The following is a 27338-nucleotide window of genomic DNA, read 5'->3' as shown; positions in this document are numbered from 1 at the left end:
TCGCCCCACCCTGCTGAGACAGTTGTGGGGAAACACTTGTCTCACACTTGATTTTGCAATGAGAAACAGTTTGAAGTGAGCAGGATACCTTGTCTTTCTGGAATTTCCATCTTAGAGTGTCTGTAAGTTGCGTGTGTCCAGTTGTCCATGGGGAGTACTGACCTACAGGGATTTCTAGTTCCTCAATCATTCATGGCTATGGCTACCAAAAGACCTTGACTGGTCCGGTGGTGGTTGTGACTGAGTGGGCCACCTACAAGCCAGCCTGAGCATGTGCCTGTCTGCTGGGTCACCAGGTAGCTCCCACTGCTGGGTGGTTTCTCTCTCAGGAGGAGTGCTGGAATAGGAAGGGTAGCGTCTGGGCTATGCTGGACTCCCTGCCCTGCCACCCACTCTCAGAGCTAGCCTGACTTTGCTACAGCCACCAGGGGAGGCAAATTGGTGTGAGAACGAGAGCCACCCCGGGAATCTGTGTACCCTCATCTGGACCCCAAACTGTGTGTGTTAAGATCTCCCTGACCTGTTTGCGGGCCAGATTGCTGACAGAGCCAGGGCCGGCAGGGCAGTGTTCTTGAAGGTGGGTGAGAATAATGACTGCCCTCTGCTGAGCTGCTGTGCTGTGCCCCACCCTGCCGGCTACAGTTGTGGTGACTCGCCAGTTAGGGCTCAGCACTCCCTCCTCGAGGAATGTGCATCCTGGTTTTGTTCAGATGGAGAATGACCCAGATGAGTGCCCTGTGTGGGCTCTGCAGCCTCTCCAGCCCTGTCTCTTCATCCCATAGGAGTGTGGACATTTGTCCTGGAGGTTTGGGAGGAAACTGTGAGGTGGCCGAGTTCCTAGTGCAGGGCCTGGCCACCATCTGTCCTTCCAGGGAGTGGTATTGTCAGCTCTTGACCTGATTAGAAGTACCTGGAAGCAGGGTGAAGAAGGGACCCTCTGCCAGTGAGCTGTGGAGTGCTCTTCTCCTACGCCAAAGTAGAAGCTCCTTGGGATTTGGGGAGTCTTACCTCCCAGCCCTGCTTTCTGAGTGGACATGGGCTTTGGCCAATGACACAGTGTTTGGTAGCTCCTTTCTGTGGTGGCCATTTTCATGTGGAAAGTGAGGGATACCCTCCCCGCCTCCAGGGTGCTGTGCTTTCCCCAGATCACCAGACATTCTCAAGAGAGAAGTATGCTCACTTCCTGACTTGGGCTCAGCTAGTAATGGTCTTAGGCCCAGAGGCCCTTGGCCTCCTGGCTTGGGCACCTCCTGTCCTCACTGCTTCAACACCACTTGGCCATCTGTACTAGGAGGGCCGTGGAGGCTCAGCGTCAGATTGACCCAGCATCATTGGTCACTGCAGGAATTGATTCCAAGATGGTGGAGGGGAGGGGTGCATAGCCACACACATGCTCTAGGGAAAGAAGGGAGTGAGGGCCAGATCAGGACCCTCGGGATGCTTCCCAGGGAATGCATGTGTGTCTGAGGGTACTCTGGTACTGTACTGGCTTCCCCTGTTTACCTCGTCTCTGTGCACCCATCACTCATCACCTTGGCTCCAGGGGAAAGTGACCTCCTGGCAGCTTTTGCCTCTTTGTCCCATCTGGCTGAGGACTTGCCCAGTGTGGGCCAGCAGGCAATGCCCCCCACCAGGTGGCCTCCTGCTGTGCTTCCTGGCCAGGAGGCCTGTCCTCACCGACTTTCCTTCCTGCACTTGGGGCAGCGTGGCGTGATGGTTAGCACTTGGTCCTGGAATCAGGCCGCAGGGGTTCAGATCCTTTCCACTTTCTCCCTTTGTGATCTTAGCAAGTTCCTAAGCCTCAGGTGACCATGCCTCTGCTTCAGTTGCTGTGAAGCTTTAGTGGGGGAATCCTTTGAAGCTCAGAGTAAGTATTTAGTGAATATTGCAGTTCTACAGCTGCTGGAACCTAAGAATGAGCCCCAGAAATGCCCTTAGTTCCCAGAACAAGGCAAGATTCCAGGAGATAATGGACTGGTGGATGCTGAGGACGCCTCAGCCTTGTGCATTGGTGTTCTACGTAGGAAGCAATGTATGGGTTTAAGTGTGATTTGGGGAGCCCTGAGCATTCCTCAGAAGCCACTTTTGCCCCCCCTCCTTGACCCAATTACTGCCTGGTCCTATCCTGGGCTGAGGTGTGATTGGTGAGCAAACATAGCTCCCCCACCCACCTCTGAGTGTGTAGGGTGTCAGGGAGGTGAAGAGGGCCTGAGACCATGCAGGAAAGCTGGAGATTGCATCTGTACAGAGGTGTGGCCTGGGGGCTCCTTTGAGCCACTCTCTCTTGCTCCAGTTGGTGGGGAGATGATGCTCAAGGGCCGTTTGCCTTGGAAATTTTATCAACTAGTGGGCGAGGGTTGCTGAAAACTATTAGGAGTTAAAAATGAGGTTTAATTTCTGCTGTCTTTAACAGTGAGTGAAGAGGCTGGTTAAAACCCATGCTTTAGGCAATAGAGCATGGCCCACACAGTGACCCATGCTGGGAGTTTGCCCAAACCAACTTCAACTTCTCTGGGCCTACGTTGGGAAGCTGGTGGGGCCTGCCATGGGGTGCATGATGAAGGAATGGAGGTGAGAGGTCCACCCAGGGCCCACCCCAGGCAATGTCTTATGTGTGCTACCTTGGATGGCAAGCTTGCTTGGGCCATCTAAATGCCTGGGGATTCAAGTGCTGTTTGTAGATCCTGCCAAAAGTTTAAACAGTAATGAACAAAAGGGAAAAAATAGAAAGGGAAAAAATAAGCCTGTCAGGAAGTTCACAGTTGTGTTGAGGTGTGTCCCTGGGAAAGTCAAGGCAATGAGGACCCGCCCTGGCCAACCCTTCCGGAGCCTGTGGTGGGGCCTCCAGGTGGGGGCCGTGTTCTGCCAAGTGGTGTGGTCTGTAGATATCCCCAAGGCCAGAATCACCACTCCCATCATGATTTGGAGGGGGCAGAGGCAGAGAGCATGCCCTGGGCCACCTCCACTGCTGAGGGAGCTCTATTCTTGGAAACCTCTTGGGAATCTCCTGGCACCTCTGGTGCCCTTTAAGGAAACAGCTTCTGGGTGCCGCCTGGTATCCCCAACTCCTCTTGGGGTCTATGGTGGATTTAGCCTGGTCCTGGCTGAGAATGTAGAACCCCACCTGCAGCTGCGCAGGAGCGCTGGCTGCACTGGGACCTCCCGGTCAGGCCGTGGGATCGGGTGGGAGAATGGGAACTTAGCCAGGCGAGGGGGCAGGCCACTCCAGGAAGGGTGCCTGGTGGGCAAGAGTCTAGGGTGTCTCCGCACTCCACTCCATAGCTAAGTGAGTATTTTGTTGACCTGCAGATAAAGCCCAGGAAAGGGAATCTTACAGCAGGTCCTCCAGGACTCAGAGGGCACCAGGGCCCCGCGTGCTCTGCCTCTGCCTCTCACCTCTGGCTCTGTGGGTGGAGCCAGCTGAGCCCAGAGAAGCAGAATGTGCTCAGGAATGTTCTGCCACACCAACCGCCAGAGGGCATGTCCACAGCCATCTGCCCTGCCTGGGCACACTGGGACATGCCCACTGAGCCTGGCTGGCTGTTGCCTTTTGGTTACCCCCACAAGCCTCAAGTGGCCAGTGAGAGAGGGAAGCATGGCCTCTCCCTCCCAGCATGCTTGGGGTTTCTGCTCCCAGAGACAGTGAGTGGGATGAGCAGGTGCCTGGTTCTGCTTCCACCTGGGGCTACTCGCCATCCATCTTGGAGACACGCTGAGCTAGAGGCCCATGGGATATCTGCTGGGACACATGTACCCATTGGGTCTGGAGCCATCTTGGCGTAGCTGGGCCCCATCAAGTGGTATTTAAACCCCTGTGAGCCAGGCACCATTCGTGATCTCACTTTAGCCTTCTTACAGTCCCTGAAGGGCCATTTTATCTCTCTGTTTTATAGATGAGGAAAGAGAAACGTGGATTGCATAATGTGCGAGGAAACTATAGTCCCAGTGTTAGACGTGGGGTTCATCCCACGTGGAGCATCACTTTAAGCCTTCCTTTGGTTCCATCACCCTGCTCTGTTTTCTGGGCATTGGTGGAGGCTGGCCCCCTGGCTGAGGTCCTTAGGCAGGGGCCAGAGCTTTCCAGGGCCCTCCAGCCAGATTGTGTCGTGTGGTTCCTTTTGCAGAGCAGAGGCATCAGGGGAGCTTTGTGGGCAGGGTTGGGCATTTCAGCTGGCCTGTGAAATGTGCAGTTTCTCAAGGGGGAGAGAGGTTTATTGTGGGTGGGGTGTGGTGATCCTGACCCAGGAGAGCACCCACGGGAGATCTCATCGTGAACCGAGGAGGCTGCGTGAGTCGGGAGTGTGTGGTGAGGCAGGAATGGGCTGTGGGCCTGAGTGAGGCATTTGCTCTTGTTCTGAAGGCTTGGGGGGGAAGGTGCTGGATCAGGTTGGAGACACGCTGAGCTAGAGGCCCATGGGACATCTGCCGGGACACATGTACCCATTGGGTCTGGAGCTCAAGATAGAATGGCCGCTTAGTGCCATGACTGCCAATGGCACAGATCCAATTTGGATTTGTTGCCAGGCCTCCAATCTCATCACAGCTGGTCTCCGTGTAGCAGCCTCTCAGGCAGGGTGGGGCCACCTGAGCCTCTTGCCCACGACTCTCTTACTATGGAATTGAGCCCAGAGCAGTCAGGACTTTCTCAGGCCACACCTAGTACAAGGTAGCCTAGAGCCAGAAACCAGCTGTCCTAGGAGCCTGTTTGCCTCCCACTACCTGCAGGCTGCAGTGAGGCCATAAGGGTGACTCTGGGGACCACTCTCAGTAGAGGGCAGATGAAGACCCAGAGAGGAGCAAGGTTTGTTCAATGCCCCCAGAGGTGTGTTGAGACTCCATGTTTGATCGGACCTCCCATGTGGAAGGGGAAACACTTGGCCAGCTTGAAAGTTCTGCCTGTGAAGGGTTGAGGTGACTGTTGCTTCTGGAGTTTTCTGAGCTGAGACCTGTTGGGGCAGATCAGTTATACAGTTATGCATCTGCAGGGTTTGCCTTTTCTTCATGATTTATATTTTATTGTTGGGAGGAAAGAAGAGTTCTCTCCCCCCAAGTTGAAAGGAAATCTAGCTGAATCTGACACTTTGAACTTGGCCTGTGCATCTCATCTCCCAGGTATAGAGATAGGACAGGTGGAATTGGGGTTCCATCTTCACTTGCACCATAATTATACCATCTAGCCCTAGTGTCAACAATGTGGGTGCAAAGTGTTTCTGCAGCCACTAAGGCTACTCAGAGACTAGTCTCCCTGGAGCCATTTGTGACCGAGCGGCCTCCTCCTTTCCCTGAGGACACTGGCTTCTTGGAATGAAGCAAGGCAGTGTGGCCTGGGGTCTTCCAGTTCTTGCCTAGAGCAAGAAGCCCCAGACCAGCTCCAGGTGAGTGGCAGTACCCTCCACAACTGCAAGGGGTTCCAGGGATCCCCCTTCCTGGGGTCTGTGAAAGCCCAACAGCCATCTTCAGAGGCTGCCCACCGCATGGTACAGAGGTCTGCACGTGTGGCCACTGCCAGTTGGGGATTGGCCCTTTTCTAACGCTTTCTTCTTCCAAGCTTGTGTGAAACTCAGGTTTAATTTGGTGATTGGGACTGGTAGGATTTTTTGCCTACATAATTTTTCAGAGTGTGATTTTAAAAAAATGAAAAGCTTTGTTCTGATCAATAAGGAAAAAAGAGAAGTGTGGAAAAGAAACATCAGAAAGTCTTTTTTTTTTTTGTATTTTTTTTTAGTTGTAGTTGGACACAATACCTTTATTTTATTTATTTTTACCTGGTGTGGAGGATCGAACCCAGGGCCTCACACACGCTAGGCAAGCTCTCTACTGCTGAGCCACAACCCCAACCCGAGAAAGTCTTTTTTTTTTTTTTTTAAGTATTTATTTATTTATTTTAGTTTTTCGGTGGACACAACATCTTTGTTTGTACGTGGTGCTGAGGATCTAACCCGGGCTGCACGCATGCAAGGCGAGCGCGCTACCAATTGAGCCACATCCCAGCCCCCGAGAAAGTCTTAATATGCAAATAGGGTGAGGGCTTCTCTTTTGAAAAATACAAGTCACCATTTGAAGATTTTAACCTTTTCTCATTTCTGACTTAGTGTGTCCCCTCCTCTTTGAAATAAATGTTTGCACACATAGGTCCATGTATTTTATTTTTGGATAGCACATCACATGTTTGAAAATTGGAGTAGCACGGGAGTAAACCCTGACCCCCGTCTCACTTCCCCCACGGCCTCAGGTTCATGACTTGGTTTTTACTCTGTGTGTTAGTCAGTTTTCTGTCCCTATGACAGAAATACTCGAGATAACCTTTTGTAAGAAGGAAAGACTTACTTGACTCATGGTTACTTAGTCTTGCTGTTTTGGGCCTGTAGCATCAGCACAGTACATCTTAGTGGAAGTCTGTGGCAGAGGTTTGCTCACCTTGTGTTGACCAGGAAGCAAAAGAGAGAAACAGGAAGCGGGGCACCGTGGCGCGTACCTGTGATCCCAGCAGCTTAGGAGGCTGAGGCAGGAGGATCATGAGTTCAAAACCAGCATCAGCAACTTAGCGAGGGCCTCAGCTAGACTGTCTCTAAATAAAATACAAAAAAAGGCTTAGTGGTTAAGTGCCCCTGGGTTCAATCCCTGGCACCAAAAAAAAAGACAGAAACAGGAAGGGGCCAGTGCCCCAACACCCCCTTGAAGAGCAGGGCCCCAACAACCTAACTTCCTTCCACTATGTCCTACTTCCTAAAGGTTCTGCCACCTCCCTGTAGTGCCGTAGACTGGGGACCAAGCCTTCTACACTGGGCTCTTGGGAGACATTAAGATCCCAACTATAGCATATTCCTTCCTGTATGTAAATCTGAGCAAAGGGGAATTTGGATTGTTGTTTTGTTCTCCCTTTTTTTTTTTTTTTAATATACAAAAAATCGCTTGCTGCCATACCTGTCGGAGCCTTGCTTTCCTGCCCGGTGACATGCAGGCGTTTCTGTGGCAGTTGCGGGCTGCTCCTCTCTCCCGGCTGCAGGCTGGTAGTGGGAGGAAGGGCTCTGTTGCCCCAGCCCCACTTACCCCTGCTGTTGCCAGTCCTCCTCAGCAGTGAACCACAGTGCCCGTGGTTCTTTTGGATATGGGCAGTCATGCCCCTTGTGGGGTATGATCCCCCTGTGGGTTTGCCAGGTCACAGGCTTGTCATCTTGCCTGGTCCACATTGCAGGAGCATGGGCCAGCCCATCTGAGTGGTCCGTTTCCCGCCATCCCCTCAACTGAGCTGGCCGGACGTTGTGTTTTTGCCAGCAGGTAGGTAAAAGTGGGTTTCTCTCTGTCCTTTTAGTTTGTGTTTTTCTGATCAGTTAAGTATCTTTTCATATATTTATGTCTTCTCTTTACTTGCCCTTTAAAAAAAGAAATGGAACCATTGGTTTTTTTCCTCTCAGTTGTTTATTAGGGAGCTTAATTTTGCCTATGGTGTGAATTACAGATATTTACTTGTAATTTTTTATTTGTTTTCTGACTCTTATTTTTGGCATTCTTGGGCTTTATTGAGGTATGGTCCATACACCACACAATCCACCCATTTAAAGAGCACAATTGAGTGGTTTGTGGGATATTTATAAGGCTGTACTGCCATCACCACGGTCAGTTTCAGAACATTTTATCACCCCCAAAGCAGCCCTGTACCCATTGGCAGTCATTCCCCAGCCCCTGGCAACCACTGGTCTGCTTTCTGTCTATGGATTTCTTTATTCTGGAATGTCATATAAATGGAATCACAATATGTGGCCTTTGTGTTGGTGTCTTTCACTTTGCATAATGCTTTCAAGAGTCATCAGTGCTGTGACGTGTCAGTATGGCATCCCTTTCTGTAACCAGATAATACCACATTTTATTTATCTGCTCACCAATTGATAATGGCCTTTGGGGTTTTCTATCCTTTGATATGAATAGTACCGCCAGGAATGTTTGTGTACAAATGGGCATATGTTTCCATTTCTCTCAGGCACACACATAGGAGTGGAATTGCTGGGTCTCGTGGTAACCGTGTTCGGCATTTTGAGAACCTGCCCTGCTGTTCTCCACAGTGACTACACCAGTGTGCTTTTGGCATCTTTTGACATGTATATGTTTTTATCAAATTTATTAATTATTTCTTTTATGGCTCTGGATTTTGAGTTTTAAACAGGCTTTTCTACCCCAAGAACTTAAGGAATTCTCCTGTTGCCTTCTGGTTCTTTTATGTTTTTTTATTGTGGTCTTTGGTCTGTATGGAGTTTATTCCGTAAATGGTATAAAGACCAAAAAAGGAGCCAACCTTTTTTTCTACCTATTTATGGCATTGCCTTCTAGTGAAAATTCTGTCTTTTCCTCTCTTCTTTGATAGTCCACTTTTATGCTTTTATTAAGTGATTTGGGTCTGTTTTAGCGCATTCTCTTTTATTTCATAAGCCTCTTTATGTACACAAGTACTAATATACACTTAACTATTGAGTGTTCATAATAGGTTTTAACATGTTATATGGTTATAGGTTACTCTTCTAGGGTTAGTCTTTCTTTATTGTTCTTCATAGAACTTTCCTGACCAATCTATCTCACTTGTTTATTTTTCTATTAAAAACTTGAAACAAAGCAACTTGTCTTAAGACCGCTGGGGTTGGAAGTGCTGTTGACATTTTTGGTTGGGCTTGGATTTCAGAATTCATTCCTTTTCCAGACAGAATTTCCCATCTTTTACCCAGGATATGTGTGTGTGTGTGTGTGTGTGTGTGTGTGTGTGTGTGTGTGTCTGTGTGTGTGTGTGTAGTCTTCCCTTGCTGTTCTGTAGGATTTTCTTTTATTAGTTTTGTGAGTTCTTATAGATGTATTCCTAGATATTTTATCTTTTGTGTTGCTGGCCTGTCTTCTTGCTCTTGAAAGTAGGTTTTTGTTAGAAACTAGGGCAGTTGAGATTAGATTCTATACCCAAAGCCAGGCTCCTGGACCTCTTTGCTGTGCGCTGCTGGGTGCCCTCCGAGCCCTGTGTAGAGGGGAGGTGGTGAGTGGGAAGGCGGGAGCTCAGGCCAGCAGCACACTTCACACGTGGTCTCCCTCACAATCCTATAGGTGAGACTGTGGCTTTCCTGGAGGGGCTCTTATTAGCCTGGTGCAAATGAGAAACTAAGGCTCAGAAGTTGAATGATCTGCCAGGGTCCCAGCGAGCTTAGCAAGCTGGGATTGTAGTCCAGGCCTGTGCAACCATTTCCACTACTGTCTGCAGCCTGAGGGCTGCATGCTGTCCTGAGCATGGCCAGGAAGTTGAAAGATCTGATTTCCTAGTAGTGAGATTTGAGACAAGTCCTTCTCCTTTGTCCTCAGTCTGCCTATCTGCAAAATGAGTTGACTAAACCAGGTGGTGATTTGCTCACTTTTCCACAAAGGATTCCCATTCTCCGATGTCCTTCATGGAAGCCAGCATCTGGAATGGAGATGTGGGGCTGCAGAAGTGGGGCAAGGGGACCCTAGTTCTCAACAGCCCTGCCTCTTTATGTGGCTTGTGGAACACCCAGCTCCAGGTGGCTGAACACCAACCAGTAGTCACCATCCCCTCTGAAGGCGCTGGAACCACCTCTGTGCCCCCAGCCCTCTTGCAGAAGCCACCCGTGTCCTGCTGACCGGTTCTACCCTGAGAACTGTGGGTTCAGGAGCATTAGCTTTGGCCCCCTGCCAGAGCCCTGTGTGCTTTGGAAAGGTCCTTTGATTTTTGTTAGGCAAAGAATTCTCTTCACACCAAGTGGCAAGCAAAGAGATTGCGCAAGCCCTGTGCTGTGTGTGTTTGCGGCCAGAATGCGCTCCGCAGAAACAATCGCCACACTCCGGGAGGCCTTTGGCATGGGCCTCACACCCTTGGTGCTTGGACTGAGCCATCTGCCATTCTGGGCCTGACGTGGGCACTAACACAGCATCCTGGGGTGCAGGCCACAGGAGTCCTGCTGTGAACAAGTCCCTGAGTTGGGCAGTGGGTACACGGTCAGGGCTCCTTACATGCCTAATAGGGACCTGGAGGCTGCTTCCAATGGGAAAGATGGGCAGTTGGGTTTGGAGGTTGGGAAGGAGTCTGCCAGTGAACAAAGGGACATGGACTGGGCTGCCGGCAGGTCTGGCCGAAGAGGGGAGTTCACGTGTCAGAGAAGGTGCTAGAGCACACGTGGAGGGCAGTGAGGTGGCTGGGGTGGGGCCAGGCTCTGGCCTGTCACAAAGGTTTGGTCCAGCGTGTGTCACTCCAGTGACCTCTGACACCTGTCTAAGCCAGCTAGTTTGCTTTTTGAGGTCCCTATTATGAAGAACGGGGATGGCTGGTGACAGTGGAGGGTCTTCTGGAACCCAAACGTTACCCTCCTGGGTCTGGCACAGGAGGTAGCAGCCTGGCCTTTTAGTCCTTGGTCTGGTCTTTGGATGCCCAGGTTGTTGGGTGCCTGTGCCTGGGAATGGCTTATCCCCCAAAATGACAACCCTGGCCTCTTGAGGCCATGGGTCATTTTCCTTATAGTCCTTGTCTCCAGTTGGACCCAAGGCCTCTAGAGTTACCAGAGGCAGGGTTCCTGCCCAGAGAACACGGCAGGGAGGGTGCACCCGAGCATCACAGCAGCCCAGGAGGGCCAAAAGAGCAGGGGCAGCCAAGGCCAAGGATGGCTGGGTTGGGGGAGTCCTGGAGGGGAACCCCAAACTGGTGTCTCCTCTCAGCGTGACTCTCAGGGTGGCATCCCTCTTCTGGAGCTACCTAGACCTGTATACCCGGAGGTGATGTGATGTTGGAGATTTCAAGCCTCACTACTTCTTCTGAGCCTTTTCCCTTTTCTGTAAGAAGAGACAAATGTTCCTGCCCTATGAGCCTGAACAGCCTACGCTGAGACAGTCTCTCTATAGTCTGTCCCCCACTGGTCTGGCATCTAGGAGGGGTGGCCACAGTCTTTCCGCCCATGGCAGGTGCTTGGTGAACAGGTGATGGCCTCTGCAGAATTGAGTCGAGGAAGCAAAGAAGGAAGGCAGGGATCCCCCCTAGTACCTTCTGCCTGGCAGGTATTTATTGTTCCCAGTGGGCCATTTGCTTCTAGAACCTGTGATCTGGAAGAACCTGGGATATTCAGTGCCAAAGTGATGGTGCTGCCTAGGCCCAAGAGGCCTCCAAACCCCCAGGACTTTATTTCCTATCTTCAGGCCTTCGTAACAGGGCTTCCCCCATCTGGGTTTTGCAGCCAGTATTTCCCTCATTTCTGAGGCTGAGGAGGCACTCCAGGCTCAGCAGGGCCCAGAGATGACACTGCACAGAGATGGGCTGAGCATGCTGCCCCTTATAAAGAGTGGGCACCAACACAGATTCTAGCAAACAGCTGACCCCCCAACACAGGAAGTAGTGAAGTCAGCTGCCCAGAAGGCAGGGCCCGCAGCACAGGAGAAGGGCTGCTGTGCTCTCCAGCACCTGACACCAGACCCACATGGGGCAGGGAAGGCAGCCTTGGAGCAAAGCCCGCCACCTGACCCTCTGGCCCCAGGGGGTGGGGGGCGGTAGCTTCCTGTGGGACAGTACAGCCTTCCTGCAAAATTCAGATTTACCAAAGATGGGTTAAAGATAGGCCAAAAGTATGCACATGCCTTTCTTTCTTTTCTGAGATAGTTTTTGAAAAAACACCCCAGGAAACCACATGCCTCGCTGTATTGCCTGTTTCCGTGCCAGCCCATCGCAGATGAGCCTGAGAACATTTCCAGGCTGTTGGCCATCCATTCTCAGGGCCTCGTATTTTCTCGACATTTGGACAGTTCTGTTCTCGTGTGTGTGTCTGTTTGGGGAAGAAATGCCTGTGCTCAGGCAGAGCCTCGGGCCCAGCAGTGTCCAGCAGGGCAACGGCAAGGCCAGCTAGGGCCAGGCTCCCACCTTGCCTTGTGGGCTGGGCCTGTCGATGCCCTGCTTAAGACCTACATGACAAAAATAGTCCCTGAGGTTGGATTAAGAAAAGAGATGGATGGAAAAGAGTGGCGAATGTGCCAGCCTTGAAGAGCAGCGCTGCAGTGGGGCTGGCACTCCTGGTCTGAGAGAGGGGAGTACGCACTTGCCTGGGAGACACGTCTGTTACAGAGGCCGAGAGGAAGTCTCACGTGGGCACTGTTCCGAAAGAATGGTGTCCCCAGCAACATGTGTGAACAACTGGATTCCTGACAGAGCCCAGTGGTCGGTCTCTGCCCAGGGCTAAGTATTCTGTCCTCAAAAGAACAGTAGCACTGGCAAGCAGGGAGATGCAGGCCTTACATTAGCACGTGGAGCACCTTGACTGCTGCCTTCGGCAGGCGGCAGGGTCCCTAGGAGCAGAGCCTGAGCCAGGGATTGTTGGGCAAGAGATGGAGGGAGGGAGGCTCTGGGGAGAAGCCCAGAAGGATGGCAGGGGTGCCCACGGGACAGGGTGAAGCCAAGCAGAGAGGTGAGCACAGCAGAAGGTGGGCCTCAGCCTGGTGCCTGGGAGTGTGGCTGGCACCTGGGATGTGATCCTTCCCACAGTGAAGGGCAGCATGTGCACCCGGACTGGTCATGGACCAGGGCTGCCCCTATAGGGAGACCTCCTAGGCTTCCCAGCCCAGAACACTTCTGGAAGGGATAGCTGTGGACCCAGCACCATCACTCATGGCCTAGTGAGTTGGAGCTTCTGTGGATGAGGGGATCCAGCAGCCCCTGATTTACCACTCATTTGCTTTGTTTCCGAAACAAACTCTGGAAGCAGCTAGGCCAGGGATGACAGTCCTGCTTCTGATAGAATTTATGCTTCCTGCCCTCCTCCTCCAGCCCGCCACGTGAAACCAAAACCCAGGGGGAGCTGTGCTGCATGCTCAGACATGTCACTGACCAGCCAGCCTGCCCTTGCCCTTGGACACCTGATCCTGTGTATAAAGATGAGAATCTTAGGTTTGGGAGCCTCTCGGCACCCAGCCATCATTCCCTGAAGGAGCTCTGCTGTTCTTCCCTGCCCCACCCAGACCTTGCCCCTCTGGGTCCCTACTTAGGAAACATGCTTTTGCAGCTCAGAAGGTCCTTCTAGAGTCCCACTGACATGCCTGCTCCATGGTCCCGAGGCTCAGCAGGGCAGATGACTCTGTACCAGCTGCAACGGAGAGCCAAGTATCTGCTGAGCTAATGTGTTTCCTAAGAAGCGGGTTCAACTTGCACCTGGAAATAAGGCCCAGGACACCTCTGTCTGTCCCAGGGCCCAGCCAGGAGCAGAAGGGGTATTGCACAACAAGTATCTGCTCAAAAAAGTTCCCCAGAGAAGGGTTGGGAAGCCCAGAGGAGACGGAGTTGGATAGGTTGAACTGGAGAGCCAGGCTAGGGCAGCAGGAGTGCCCCTGGTTTCTGTCCTGGCTGGTTAAGGTCAAGCTCTGGTGGTTCTAGTGGAAAGATCAGCTCACAGGGCCTTCATTCCAAAGTCGCCCCTCCAGCAGGCTACTGTTTTCTGCCTTTTGCAAAAAACGGGGTTAAGGTCTCTGGCCACTCATCTGAGGTCACACGGACTGTTCTCACTAGGTTTTGAGATCTGGACAGGCCTGTGCCCTAGTAGATGGCCTGTTCCTGGGCCAGGCTGGGCCTCAAGAGAACAGAGGTTGGCAGGTGAGTGACATTTTATCCCAGAGCAGCAATTTCACCTTGGAATGATGTGTTCATGTGGCACTTTGAACTTACCCCAAACATTTTTGAGGCCTCTGGGCCTCCATCAGGCTCATGCAGCTTCATGGGAACAGGCTAAGCTTCTTGGGAGGCTGGGTGGGCCCTGCCTGGGGATGTAGTGGGCCCAGGTGGCTGCAAACCTGGGTGTGAGTGTGCTCTGGTGTCTGTCGCTGTGGGCTCCCTGGGAATGAGGTTTTGGGCAGCACGTACACTGTCCCACTGCGGCAGTCACATACCTCCCTAACTGGTGGGACAGGCTACCAGGTGGGGCAACCAGTGGTGGAGCTTGGAGTGGCTGTAATGGCTGAGCTTTGTGTCAACAGATTTTTCAAAGTGACACCTGGCTTTGCGGCCGAGGGACAGGTACCTTTGAGGAATATTGGTGTGGGGGGAGGCATGTATCCCATAGTGTTTGTGACAGGACTCGCCACCTTAACCTTATGACTTCTCATCCTGCTGCAGAGCAAAAAGGGCCTATTATTTCAGATAGCTAGGGCAAGGGTGGCCCTGGATATCCTTGGCTACCCGTATCTGAATTCAGACAGGCCATAGCTCAGAGGCTGGGGAGATTTGTCTGAAGCTGGGGTGCCATGTGGGGTGAAGTCTGCATCTATAACAGCCTATCTGAACTCGGCCTTCTCCAGGTCCAGCAAAAAGGGGTCCCCAGCACCCTCCTGTGCGCTGTGGCCAGTACTGACATGGGTCTTAGTCGTTTCAGGCTGCTCTAACAAGACGAGAGCAAGGAACTGAAGAACAAGGGAAATCTCTTCCTTTAGTTCTAGAAGCCAGGAAATCCATGACTGTGACTACAAGTGTAGGGAGGTACCATACTCTCAGATGGCAGAGGGACCCATGAGCTCCCATGCGTCTCTTTTATCAGAGTCCTGATCCCACTCATGAGGGCGCCACCCTTGTGACCCTCACTCCCAAGGCCCTGCATCTTCATGTTGTGCATGAGGATGAGGCATCGAAGTGAGGATGTGGAATACACATGTTCAGACCACATGCATAAAGTCAGGACGTGCCGCTGCTTCTCGGGGTTGCTGGACAAGACGGGCAGGAGGTGGGGAGGGTGGAGCCAGTGCTGAGCGTGGAGCTATCTCTGTCAGGTTTGCCCACGGCCTGCCTTGTCTACATTCCATCTTGTGGAGAACAGGGTGTGTGTTTAGGCATCTGCACGCTGAAAAGACATGGTGAGACCCATGGTGGTGTCAGAGCCGTGTCACCCATAGCAGGTCACCGAAGACACTCGGGCCTGGACTGGATATTGTTGATGTTTATTCTTGCTCAGCCTGGGATGGGAAAGAGCAGGTCTGACTCCCTGGGCTCCTGTGCCCTTGACTGATCCTGGCCCTACTCCAGGGCTTCCTCCAGCCAGGCAGCTTGGCTCAGCAAGGCCAAGGTCACGTGGGTTGAGACTTTTCAGGCTGGGCCCTGTCCTGCTCAGGCTGGCCAAGAGAGATCCTTCCTTCACAGGCGTGTGAAGCCTCCGCTCTGCCAGGTGTCAGGTTTACTTGACCTGGAAGTGTCACTGTGGAGGGGAATGAATGTGCTTTGCACACGGAGGCTGCATCAGTTTCCAGGGGCTTGCAGCTGGCAACCCAGCCCCTCTCTCCTAGATCCAGTGCTGAGCCCCCAGAACCTCTTCTTTTACCTTTCCCATTTATCGAAAGTTTCCAAGAGAAGTGAACTCATCCGACTTATTTCCTCTGAGCTTCGAGGAGCACCGAGCAGCCCCGCAGGCGCAGCTGCCTTCCTCCAGGGGGAGTGCCTTTTATTCTCTATCTGCCAAGATGCTCCAGCAGCTTGTTTGCTGTGACAGCTGGTGGTCATCTTGATTTCAAAGAAACACACAAACACTGGACTTTAAAAGGACCAGGTCCCTTGAGACAGGTCTGTACTCTTGGCATTGGCATGTGTGTGGCACAAGAAGTGACAGGTACTCCAAGTCCCTGGGTACAACGAAGATACCAAAGCCTGCAGTTCTCTCCTTTACCTGTGTGCATAGCTGTTCTGTGGCACTCCATCTAAGGGACCTGTGGCTGTGGGTCCTGTTGGGAATATCTGGGGCTAAGCTGGGGATGTTTTTCACTGCCACACCTCTGTGGACCAAGCATCTGTCCCTAGGGAGAAGAAAGCCAGTGTTTAACTGTACTCACTTGTGCAGTCTCAGGCCTGTCCCTTCAGTTCATGCTCAGGCTGCACCCACTGCTCTGGCAGGCCTTAGGCTGACCCCACACAGAGGCAGTATTGGTGGCAGGGGAGCTCTTGGGCAGCCACACTTCCTCTCTGAGACCTCCAAGAGCCCTGCAACACAGGCAAGGACTGTCACACATGTCTTTCAGATGAGCTGGTGAGCAGAAGCAGCCTGGAGCCTGGCCCTCCTCCTCTAGCAGATAAGTGGCTTACCCCCGCCCCAGTGCCTGTGTAAGGCCAAGAGGCCCTTGCTCTCCAGAGATGCTGCATCTCCACCTCCAGGCAGGGCCTAGAACTCTAGAACCAGATGCCTGGATGGTTCTGATAACAGCAGCTCATCCTGTCAAGGTCCTATCTCACCCTATAGACCATGGGAGCTGGGTGGTGGGATTCCAGCCCCTGTGTGCAGCAGTGTGACCTGGTAAGGTTGCTGTGTCACATAGGCCTGTCACCATGAGCATGGCTGTGTGTCAGTAAGTTCCCTCCTGCCCTGTCTGGTGTGGCGGCTGTACAGTGATTCCTGTCTGAAAATGCATACTTTACTTGACCATCCTTGCAGGGGATTTGGATGACTCTCTTTTTCATTTTGCAGTGACTAAAAGCATTCGTGTCAGGCCTGAGGGTGTGGCTCAGTGGCAGAGCATGCTCCTAGGTGCTCAAGGCCTTGGCTTCAATATCTAGCACTGTTGCTGAGTCTTTGCACATGTTTTAAGTAGTTGTCTTAAGATAAAAATCCTAGTTCAGTCACCCCTCTGTATCTATGGGTTCTGCTTCCTCAGATTCAAGCAACCTTGGATCAAAAATATGTTTTAAATAATCACATCTGTAATGATCATGTACAAACTTCTTGTCATTTTTCCCTAAACAATACGGTAGAACAACTATTTACACAGCATTTACGGTACAATGGGCATTGTAAGTAATCTAGAGATGATTTTAAGCATGGGAGGATGTGTGCAGGTTCTGTACAAATACAACATTATTTAATAAGGGACTTGAGCATTGAGAAGGGGTTCCTGGAACCAGTTCCAGGTATGGTGGGACAACTGAAGTAAAGTGGCCAGGTAAGGACTCAAGTGCATTCCTGCCAGGTCCCCTTTGGAGAGGCCACACCTGAAGTGTGATAAGTGTGCCTATTTCACTGCGAAACTGGGTACCATCTTGTTTCTGCTTTTTGCCAGTTACGTAGGTAAAGAGCTGAATCTTGCATTTCCTGATTAGCACAGAGTGTTCACTGACCAGGGCTGTGTCTTCATGAATGAGTCCAGGATCCAGTGGTCTTGCTGTAGCCTGGCAGACCAAGTGCCAGCTAGGTTTTAGCCCAGCTTCTGGGGTATGTGATCCTGGGTTCCAGGAGGGGTGTAGCCCTTCAGTAACCTGTGTGTCTGCCCCTCCACAGAACTGTCAGACCTTCAGCAGCCTCAGCTGCCTGAGTACGGGGATGGAGGACTGCAGCCCCCAGAGCCCCTTCACCCTCCATGTCAGCAGCACCCGGTCCTGGTCCGCCCTGCTCTCCGCCTCAGCCTCCAGCCCAGGGGGCAGGACCCCTGCTGGGACCCCGGTCCCTGAGCCTCCTCCCCACTCCTTCGACGATCACCTCACCTGCCAGGAGGACCTGTCTTGCGAGGAGTCAGATGGCTGTGCCCTGGATGAAGATTGCAACAGAAAGGGGGAGTTGGCCACAGTCTGGAGGGACCGCGGAGCTGCCAGGAACAGCCTCTGCTCCCTGGATGGCGAGTTGGACATCGAGCAGATAGAGAAGAACTGAGGGCGCCCTGGGCCCTGGTCCAGGATGGGGGTGCTTTAGAATCAATGGGCCCCCCTCTGGGTGCTCGGTGGACACTCGTAGGGGGAGCCCAGCTCCTGGGCCTGACAAAAGCTTCCTGAGAGGTGTGGGGTCCCAGGGAGATTGCCCACCGCCTCCCCACATTCTGTGAAGGTGACCTGGCTCTGCCTCTAGTGGGACGTGTCAGTCTCTCCAGCTGTCGAGCACGTCAACCACCAGGTCCACGGAACTGCTGTAGCCCACAGAGCAGCTTTTGGGTTTGGTCTTTTCCGCCTTGTTTCTTGGGGGGTGTTGGACAGGGCTGGGCCCGTGCTGCATCCCTTGGGTGGGGACGCTGGGAGCCAGGCGTGGGCTGGGGCCAGGATCTGTTGGGCCATGTCCTGGTCCTTCTTGGCCTCACTCAGGTTCACTCTGGGAGTTGGCCCACAGCTTCTTTCACTCAGTTTATTCCGTGCCTTCTCTCCCAGGTCTCCCCGCCCCAGGTCCGGGAAGGTTCGGGAGACACCCCCTCCTGTAGAAACACCAGAGCCGCTTGGCCTTAATCCCACATGTGGGGGCTGGTATGGCCCTCGAGCAGGGAAGCCATGTTCATGCTCAAGGCCAGGGAACAACTCTGGGTGCTTGTTAGAGGCCGTCCACGTTGGATGGGGATGGTGGATCTGTTGGCCAGAAGACACACCCACTCACCCCACCTGCGGCCTGGAGAGCCTCCCTGCGTTCCACTGCCGCAGGGGCTGCCGTGGCAGGGCTGGCAGTGGCAGGTTTCCCTGTGGCTCCCATTCCCTCATTCAGGTGAGTGCAGTGGTACATGACACAAGCATGGCCTCTTAGAAGTGTCCTCAGGAGTCAGGAGCTACGAGCTGGCCATTCCGTGGGGCCTGGGATGGGGGTCTGTGACCTGCAGTATCTCTAGCACATTCTCATGTGTTCATGGGCACTCTGGCTTTAATCCATGTGCACTGCCCGCCTCAAGACATCTGTCCATTGTGGGAGCCCAGGCTGGGTGCCGCCCCTCCAAGGCAGGCCCAGCCATGGCCCAGCTTGCTTCGCTTGCTTCGTGGCTCCTCACTCCCGGCACTGCTCCCCAAGGATTTGCACTCAGGCAGCTCCCTAGCCTGCCTTGCAGACCCCACAGGCTCTGCACTCTGGGAATCTGGCTTTTAGCAAACTTGGCATCTTTCGCAGACAAGAGCAAGTGGGCTGGCTTGTGAGCAAGTGGCTCATTTTCCCATAAGGCTAAAAATAGCTGACATGTTCTCGCGAGTTCACCGACACGATCACGGGCACTTTTGTAGTCACTTTGCCTTTGCTCATCTTCGTGGATGAGCGAACGCCTCACTTCTGCAGGTCGAGTCCTATGGTTCTCACCTTTCTCCTAAAGAAAGACCCTGTTTGGGAAACTTTGTTTAAACCTTCACTTTTTACTTACATCCAAAGGGTGGTGGCTCAAATTCTGTTGTATAGTTGGCATCAAATCAGCCACAGGATGCTTGCAGGAAGCCCCTACCCCAGTGGCCCTCAGAGCCCTGTGGCAGCCTCAGGCTGGCCAGTACAATGGTGGCACTGGGTGGGGCAGTGTGTGTGTGTGTGGTGGGGGTGGTGGGGGTGGGTTCGCTGTCACTCCTACTGGAGGCGCTGGAAAGCCAAACCAGAGAGTCGTGGCTCAGTGGACAAGGGCATCGTGCCTGATCCCTATACGGCCAGCCTTGAGGCCCTGTCTTCTCAGAGCAGCCCTAGAGGTGGTGGGTAGTTGTCAAGAGACCAAGGAGAGCACATGCCAGAGCCTCCTGTCCCCAGAAAGCCCAGGATGGGAAGTTCTAGTATCTGGAGTGGCCATACCAACGGTGGCCACCCTGGAACACACCCTTCCTGTGGAAGGCAGAGGCAGGGTTCCCACTCCTTTCCCCCCCAAAGGGCCAGCCAACGTTAAGTCAGGGAATGGCTCCCAGCTGTCTTTCCTTAGGGCCAGGACAGGAGGCACCTGGTGGCAAGTGTGTGTCATAGGGCTGTAGGGGGGTGGCCTGTTCTCACATCCTGCCTGCCCCTACCCTAGGCCTGATGGCAGAAAGGCAAGCAGTGGCATTTGCTGAGTCACAGCCTCATCCTTCCCACCTCCCCACAAGCCCCTTTCAGGGCACTTCCAGGCAGAAATGACCCTATCCCAGGATAGGGTTTGGCCCTTTCCAGTCTCCTCATCCCTCTTGACTATTCTGTCCTACCAAAGCCCCTGGCCTAAGCTCATGATAGCAGCAGTTAGGGGAGGAGATTGCAGGTGTCCTTGCTTGAAGGAAGGCCTTCAGTTGGATTGTGGTTGCCTGTGATTGGGCAGAGCAGGCTCCACCTAGAAGGTGCCCCCCTGTTTTCTTAGCAGCTACATAGCCCAAAGGCCTTTCCTGTGCCCTACTCCACTGGCCCCAGACTCTCTATCTTGGAGCTGTTGGGAGGGAGGCTTACCTGGGAGGCTCTATCTGGCCCCCCTGTGGTTGTCCTCAAGGGTGGTGGGTGTCCCTCCCACCAGCATGGTGGCCCCGGCCAGCAGCAGGAACAGCAGGAGCCTTACCTTCATCAGGCCTGCGTGTGATTCCTGCCTCCACACAGAGGCAGAAGAAGTGCAGGACCTGGAAGGTGGGCTGTGCCCGGCTGCCTGCCTGCTCAGAAGGCCTCAAAGGATGAGAGCAGGGCTGGGCTCCAGCAAGGCTGGTGGGAAGAGGGGCTTCCTGTCACGTGGCACACCCCACTCACTGCAAAAGCCACTGGACTGACAGGAGCTGCCGTCTGCCTGGGCACCAGGCCTGGGTTCAGGGCTGCAGCCTCACTGTTTACATGACCGCACACCCTCTTGCCTTATTCGCAGGTGGTGGGCCGCAGCCTGGCCCAGAGTCCATGGGCAGATGCATGCAGGTCCCCAGGGAGCTTGTCCTGACCATACATACAGATTTTCATCCTCAGAAAGCCTTACTTTTCAACAAAATTTTTGTAGCAGCAAAGTTTTGTGAATTTGTATGCTGAAAGAAAATTTCAATAAAGGAAAAGTCCACATTAAAAAGAAAACAAACCCCAGTTTCCAGTAGGGTCTCCTAATGCAGAGGGGGGTGATTTTCCACGCTCGGATGTGGCTGAGGTGCATTCAGGGCACTGCCTGTCCCGGCAAGCTTCCATAGCAGTCCGCACACCCCAGGATCCTGCGCCCATTCCCGCCGAAGGTTAAAGGCACATGTGCTCTGTGGCCAGGGGTGGTCAGCTGAACCACGACCACCTGTGACATCACCACCTGGGATGGTGCCACCCAGCCAGGTGCCGGGGCTCAGGGAGCCCTGGAGGGCAACTACCTTGTGCAGGCCATGGCATGACACCCCCACCTCAGCCATGCTGCAGTCACATCCCTTCCATGGCGCCAGCCAGGGGAAACCATGCCTCTTTAGAGATGTCTTTTGAAAAAATTACAGACCGAAATGGAGCTCTTGTAGCCTAGGTAGGATAGTCTGACCTTCTAGCATAGTCTTGTTGGCAAATGAATTGTGATGTCAGTACGTGAGGGCGATGTCCGGGGCTCGGGTGACAGGTAGCATCTGGTGTGTGCTAGGGTTGTGCTTTTTCCCGACCGGCCCCGCGGTGTTGGTGTTGCAGAGCTTCAGGAAGTGTGGCAACCAGTGGATTGTTGGGCCAGGCCCCTGCTGGGGCAAGGCCACAGTGTGCAGAGGGTGCTGGGTCTGTCCCCCACCGCCACCCACCGCAGCCTGTCCTCCCTGCGCAGGCCATAACTGTCTTGCACTAGAGCCGCTCTAGTCTCAGGAATTTGCTTGTTACTTTTACTGTGTAAATAAAGCTTCCTGGTTCATACTCAACTGCCTGGGCACAGCTGTGTAGTTTCTTTTGGGTGTGGAGAACGGGTAGGCCCTCCTTCCCTCTGCCACGGAGCATTAGCTCCATGCTATCAGGGGCATGGGCTGTTCCCTTCTCTTCCCTCCACGCTTCAGAGTTGGGATCTGTCACACAGCCAAGGAGGGGTCCCAGTGCAGGACCACTCTGGGAGAATTAGTGGAGCAGGGCTGCAGGCTCTCTGGTGGGCTAGCACCAGAGCAGTGTGTGTGCATGTTTGGAGGTAGACAAGTCCAGCCAGGAGCCACAGAGCTGGGTGGGTAGAGGGGAGACAGCCCTCGGTAGTTCCAACCTTGCTGAGAGGCAGGGGTGCCAGCAATGTGCATTGGGCCTTGCCACCATGGAGCCTCCAGTCTGACCTGGCCTGGACTCTGCAGCACCCTGCGTGGCCAGTCTGCCTCTATCCAGCAGGGTAGCCCAGGAATGCACAGGCTGGGCTTCTAGCCGAGGGCCTCTGCTCTCATCAACGGCTTGTAGGGCTCGGGCCCCTGCTGCTCAGCCCAGTGTGGGCACCCAGTCCTCTGCCTGGCCTCTCAGACCAGGTAACCAAGCTTAGGAGATTCAGGGTGTCGGCAGCCTTGAGGACAGGTGTGGTCACTCTCTATAACACAACACTCACCTTACTCCAGCTTAGCTCAGCCCATCTATGGCTGCCCCACTCCCTACCCTAGAGCCTCCCCCAGGCCATCTTCTGAACCTCACAGTTTGCTTAGACTGGGACACCGCCCCCGCACAGGCTCTAGGACTCACAGGGTAGCAGCTCCACCCTCTGCTTTGGCATCGGGGCCTTACCCCTCTGCAGTCCCCAAGCCAGGCCAGCGCACAGATACACCTGATGTAAGGTCCATTGATGGGACATGGTGTGTGCCCACCTTTTGAGCAGGCTTCTCGACCTTAAAAAAGTATGAAAACCCCTGCTGCACTGGACAGAGTATGGACGGCTGGCTGGAGGAAATGCCCGCTGGGACAGTGGCCAGGCTCCAGGTGGTTTATGGTTTCTTTTATGCTTTTCTGTTAGAAACAATACATATTATAAGAAATCTATAATCTAAAAAGTCAAAACTCAAGAGAGAGAATGCAAAGTGCCCAGTATATTCATTTCCAGAGAGGAGAAGCTGTTGCCAATCACGCTGGAATGGGAGGTGAACCCATGAGCTCTTGCTGGCTCTCCTGGCCCCACTTCTGTCCTAAGATGAGCATGTAGGAGGCTTTCTGCCTGCCTGACCCATCTGCTGGGCGGGGGCAATAGAGGGAGGGCCTGCAGTAGCCAGGGCCAGGCCCCCTTGCTTCACCCCCAAGGCTGGTAACTATGAGCAGCTGAAGGGACCCAAGGGAGGGGGGTCACTCGTCATTTCTGGGCAGCATTGTCACATTTAAGCAGCGGGACAAGGGGCCATCTGCTCCAGAGGGGATGGTAAATCCTGTTGAGGGATTTAACAGATGAGGTAACCGAGGCTCAGGGCTACATGATTCCCCACAGGTAGCACTGAACCCCAACCCCCAGAATTGTTCATCTGGAGAGAGAAGATACCCATGTACAGGCTCTGCTGGAAAATCAGCCCTGGGGTCACCACAGGCCATCCCCACGGGAGAATTTCAGGAAGAGTGGGGGTAGCACTTGAGAAATCACCAGAAATGGCATGGGACGAGGAGCCAGGCCTTGATTGGAGCTCCAGTCTCCACTGTGCCTCTTTTGCTGGCCCTCGGGCTTGTCACTTCATCTTCTGTACCTCGGCTGCCTTATCTGGAAAATGCTGGTAGTGGCAACACCACTTCTTGCCTACTGCAGCCCCACGGGTGGTGGTTCTCTGCACTGCACTCCTGGGCAGCGACTTGAAAGAGGCTCAGATGTCGGTAAGACAGACCAGCCTCCCTCCTCCAGAGGGCGCTGCCCGGGCTGCAAATTCCTACCAAGGAGACCAGGCGAGGCGAGGCCCGGAGAATGAGAGAAGAGGAAACCCAAACTCCACAGAATGTGTTCACAGCGTGCTGCAGGCCCAGCCCACGCTCGCCCTCCCGCTGCTGGCCTCCTCCCACTCTGACAGGTGGCCATGGGGGCTCCAGCAGGGAGCCGGCTGACTGCGGACTTTCCGACTAAAAGTACAAAGGCCCTCCTCAAATGCCAGTGACGCTGCGCTGGCCAGTGGCCTCTCGTCTTGGAGAGACTCTGCCACCACCTTGTGACCCTGACTGAACGGTTGCCAGCCTGCTGGGCTAGGCCCTGGGCTCCCAGCTGCTGTGCCGGAGACTCGGGCTCCGGTCTCTGGTTGCTCTGCTGGGTCACTGTCTGCCTTTGTCTCACGCAAGTCCTCTTATGGGGATCCCTGGCTTCTCTTATCTGAAGTCATCTCCCGAGATTCATCACTGGCTTCTGAATTGATTGGGGGAGAAACAACAGTCAAGTTACCCACTCAGCTTATTGATTTTGAAACCTGAAACTTAGTTTAAGAGTGAATTTGTCCTGGAGGCTTTGTGGGGAGGCTTGCTCCCCTGGTCTGAACAGGGCTCTCTCCATCACCAGCCTCAGGCTGCTCTGAGTAAAGGCTGTGATTGAGATATTTGAGTTTTCCTCAAAGATTCCGTGTTGACAGCCTGATCCCTAGTGGGTGGTACTAGGGCCTTTAAAATTGGGGCCTAGTGGGTGGTCCTTAGGCCAATTGTGGGCATGGCCTTGGAAGGGATTATGGAATCCTGATCTCTCTAGCTTCCTTCCATGTGACCTCCTCGTGGTCCTGAACATGCTCCTGCCAAGATAGTAAGAGGTCCTTACCAGAGCCTAGTTGATGCCAATAGTATGTCATTGAGGCTCCCAAACTGAGCTAAATAAACCTCTTTTCTTATATAAAAGTAAGCCTGCCTCAGATATTCTATTGCAGCAATGTAGAAGGAACTAATTTGGAAGGCATTACTAGAGTTTTCTCTGGCCTATCATCTCCCAGGTGTGGCTAAGGACAGCTCACTGTCCCCTCTGAGCCTCAGTTTCCTCATCTGTTAAAGGGGTAAGAACAGGTGAAGGGTTTCATAGCAGCCTTTGTCCCTCTGATATTCAGTGGCTCCAGCACAGGGCAGGACCAGGGATAGTGCATGAGACTCCACCTAGGCACCCACCCTCTCCCCACAGGGCTCTTTGTGGTAGTCAAAGCCTGAGTCAAAGGCTGCTATTCAAGGCCAAGTTTATTGAGCCGTTAGTTCATTCTGTCTAGTCTGGTCCAGAGTACCCTCTATGTATGCAACCTTCATCTCTGTAGTATGGTACCCTTCAAAGTGCCCCTGGGAGCTACCCCCAGCCTATCTGCAGTGTGACTTGCAGGTGGGGTGCCCAGCAGGCCTAGGCAGGCTGGTTCGGCTCTGAGCTGCTTGATGTGCCCAGGAGGCCCCTGTTTTTTCTCCAGGCTCCTCACTTGGCTGCAGAGAGCCTGGTGAAGGGGCAACATCCTCTACACCCAGCTAGGTGGAGCTCACTGCACTCAATGACCAGGTGTGAATGGTGCACGAATGAATCCAGGACAACCCCAGAGAGAGCCTCCAGCCCTGGCATGTCTGTCCCACCCTTTGGCCATCACCAAGGCAGAGGCATGGCAGGGCCAGGCAGGCGAGCACATCATGTGGGTCATGAGCAAACCTCTGCCCAGGAGCCCAGGGAAGCATGGCTGAGGAACCGGCTGTTGGCTGTGGTGCAGGAGCAAGGTAGCCCAGCAGGGCCTTCCCCTCAAAGAGGGCAGAGGGTGGGGCTGTCAGGGACTTGGGTGTCCTGAGTACTGGGGGAGGAGGGACAGTAATGGAAGGAGGCTGTGCCCTCCTTGAAAGCTGTCACTTGTCCGCATGCTGCAGCAGCAGGTCCACAGCCTCTGCAAGGTTGTCCACGTACCCGTCAGCCTTCACTTCTGGATGGTACTCATCACTGGGCCTGAAAACAGAGATAGACAGGTCAGTCTGATAGAATATTAGCCCATTTCTCATTATTATACCAAAATACCTGAGGCTAGGCCACTTTATAAACAGGTTTATTTAGTTCAATTTTGGAGGCTGAAAGCCCAAGACCAGGCCACTGCCTAGGCCTCTATTGAGGGACTGAAACAGATGGCATCATGGCAGGGCTTTCTAACAAGCCATTCTTGAAAACACAAACTCAGGGTCCCTCGGGAGCCACAGGAATCCTTCCTGAGCAGCACCCAGTGACCTCCTACTAAGCCGCACCTCTGAAAGTTACTAGCACCTCTCACACTGCACTTGGGGAACAAGCCCCTTATCCAAACAGCAGTCAGTGGACCTCTCTGAAGCCCTGAAGCTGAACCTGGTGGACACAGAGAAACTGCCTTCTGGCCCCAAGTACAGGCCTAGCCTTACCCCAGGGGATCTCCAGGCCCCTGCCCTCTCTTCCCTCCTCTCCACTTGGGTACACATGCCTCCCTGACTGTTCCTTCTGCCCAGATACCTTCCCAAACCAATTCCCATCGATCCTGTTTAACCCTGTGGCAGAATGGCCAGTACCTCAGCCCTGTCCCGGCCTCCAGTAGAAGCATCACACTGGTGAGAGCAGGACCCTGACTGTACCCTGCCCTCGGCTCTCTGGGGACTTGCCCTATATCCTGCCTGGCCTGGCCTAGTACCAGTGGAGAGAGCATGGTACGTGTACACTCTGACCCAGTACTTGGGGCAGCTGGGTGATGGAGGATGCACCTCTTGCCTGCCCAGTGCTGTGGCCCCAGGGTGTCCGAGAGAGCCATGTACCATTTCAAGGTCACTCCTGCCAACAAAGGAGGTGCCCAGGCTCCTGGTAAAGTCACTCTCTGGCTGGGTTCTGGGGACTGGAGCCCCCAGGAGATACCTGTTGACTAGATGTCCTGAGGCCTTGGTGAATGCCAACGAGGTACAGAGGCCGTGGGGCCCTGCCTGGGGCTTCGTGGATGATGGGCCATGGGCTGTATCCTAAAGTCAGGAGGCTATAGGTACACGTAGGTTGGGGAGGAGGAGCCCCAGTCATAGGAGTACCTCTGGGTGTGCCCATCTTGACAAACCATTTGAGGAGGCAGGACCTCATCCCAGGGATCATGGGGAGCCCCAGTGGGTAGGTGGGCCACAGTAACATCCTGGTCACCTCCACGGTGCTCCTGGGCTCTTCCCTGGCCTCGCACACAGGAAAGTTCATGGATCTTGGCAGGAGGGGAGCCAGCCCCCATGCCAACCTCCTGTTACCAAGGGACTGCCACTGGGGTCACCCCAAGGCCTGACCGAGGGCCCAGGAAATCCTGGCCGCCACACCCCTGCAGACAACCCATCTTGGCTGGGAAGGAAGTGGTGAATTTGGTCTGACGACATCTAAAAACCAGGTTTGCCTCTCAGAGGGTTTCTTTTCTGCAAAGGGCTTTACCCTAATGTGACCGTCATGAGTGAGGGCACTTTTTTTCAAGACATTCAGCCCAGTGGCGTGGAGACCACCTTCTGGCAGGGAGAGGCCTCCTTAGGGACTGCTGAGGGCCCTGGACTTGGGTGGAGACCCGAGGAACAGATCCTGGAATGTGGACATCCCTTGTGACAGGGGAGGGTGCATCCCTTGACTGCCCAGGTCCCGGGGCCTCATTGGGCCAAGCCCTGTCCCTGCACCCTTCCAGGGACCCCACTTGCTCACCCACCCCCTTGTGTAGGTGGCCACTTTCCTCTGTGGCATGGCCCAAGTACAGCATTCATAGAGTCTCACACCCATTTCTTCTGTACATCCTCCAAGGAAGAAGTAGTTACTCCCATCTTACAGGTGAAAATTGGCTCAGAGGTTCAAGGTTCAGCCGGGATGAGCAGAGCCAGGGCCTGATCCAGTTC

The 27338-nt window shown here is 53.7% G+C and overlaps 2 protein-coding genes across 4 annotated transcripts in view; one reads left to right on the top strand and one right to left on the bottom strand.

The window, feature by feature from the left end:
- The window catches only part of FAM53B (family with sequence similarity 53 member B), a 112625-nt gene extending 91138 nt beyond the window's left edge, over positions 1 to 21487 (top strand). For all 3 annotated transcript variants that reach the window (XM_081267436.1, XM_081267434.1, XM_081267435.1), the window contains one exon: positions 17256 to 21487. In XM_081267436.1, the coding sequence (XP_081123562.1) occupies positions 17256 to 17624 (369 nt within the window). In that variant the 3' untranslated portion in view covers positions 17625 to 21487. The remainder of the gene's footprint in view (positions 1 to 17255) is intronic.
- A 3190-nt stretch (positions 21488 to 24677) lies between these two features.
- The window catches only part of LHPP (phospholysine phosphohistidine inorganic pyrophosphate phosphatase), a 96042-nt gene continuing 93381 nt past the window's right edge, over positions 24678 to 27338 (bottom strand). The window contains exon 7 of the mRNA XM_081267447.1: positions 24678 to 25428. Coding sequence (XP_081123573.1) covers positions 25332 to 25428 — 97 coding nt within the window. The 3' untranslated portion in view covers positions 24678 to 25331. The remainder of the gene's footprint in view (positions 25429 to 27338) is intronic.

The sequence above is a fragment of the Spermophilus citellus genome (assembly GCF_964194105.1).
Source record: "Spermophilus citellus genome assembly, chromosome: 15".
Classification (NCBI taxonomy): Eukaryota; Metazoa; Chordata; class Mammalia; order Rodentia; family Sciuridae; genus Spermophilus; species Spermophilus citellus.
The sequence above is the reverse complement of the archived record's forward strand: the minus strand, read 5'-3'. Positions and strand labels throughout refer to the sequence as shown.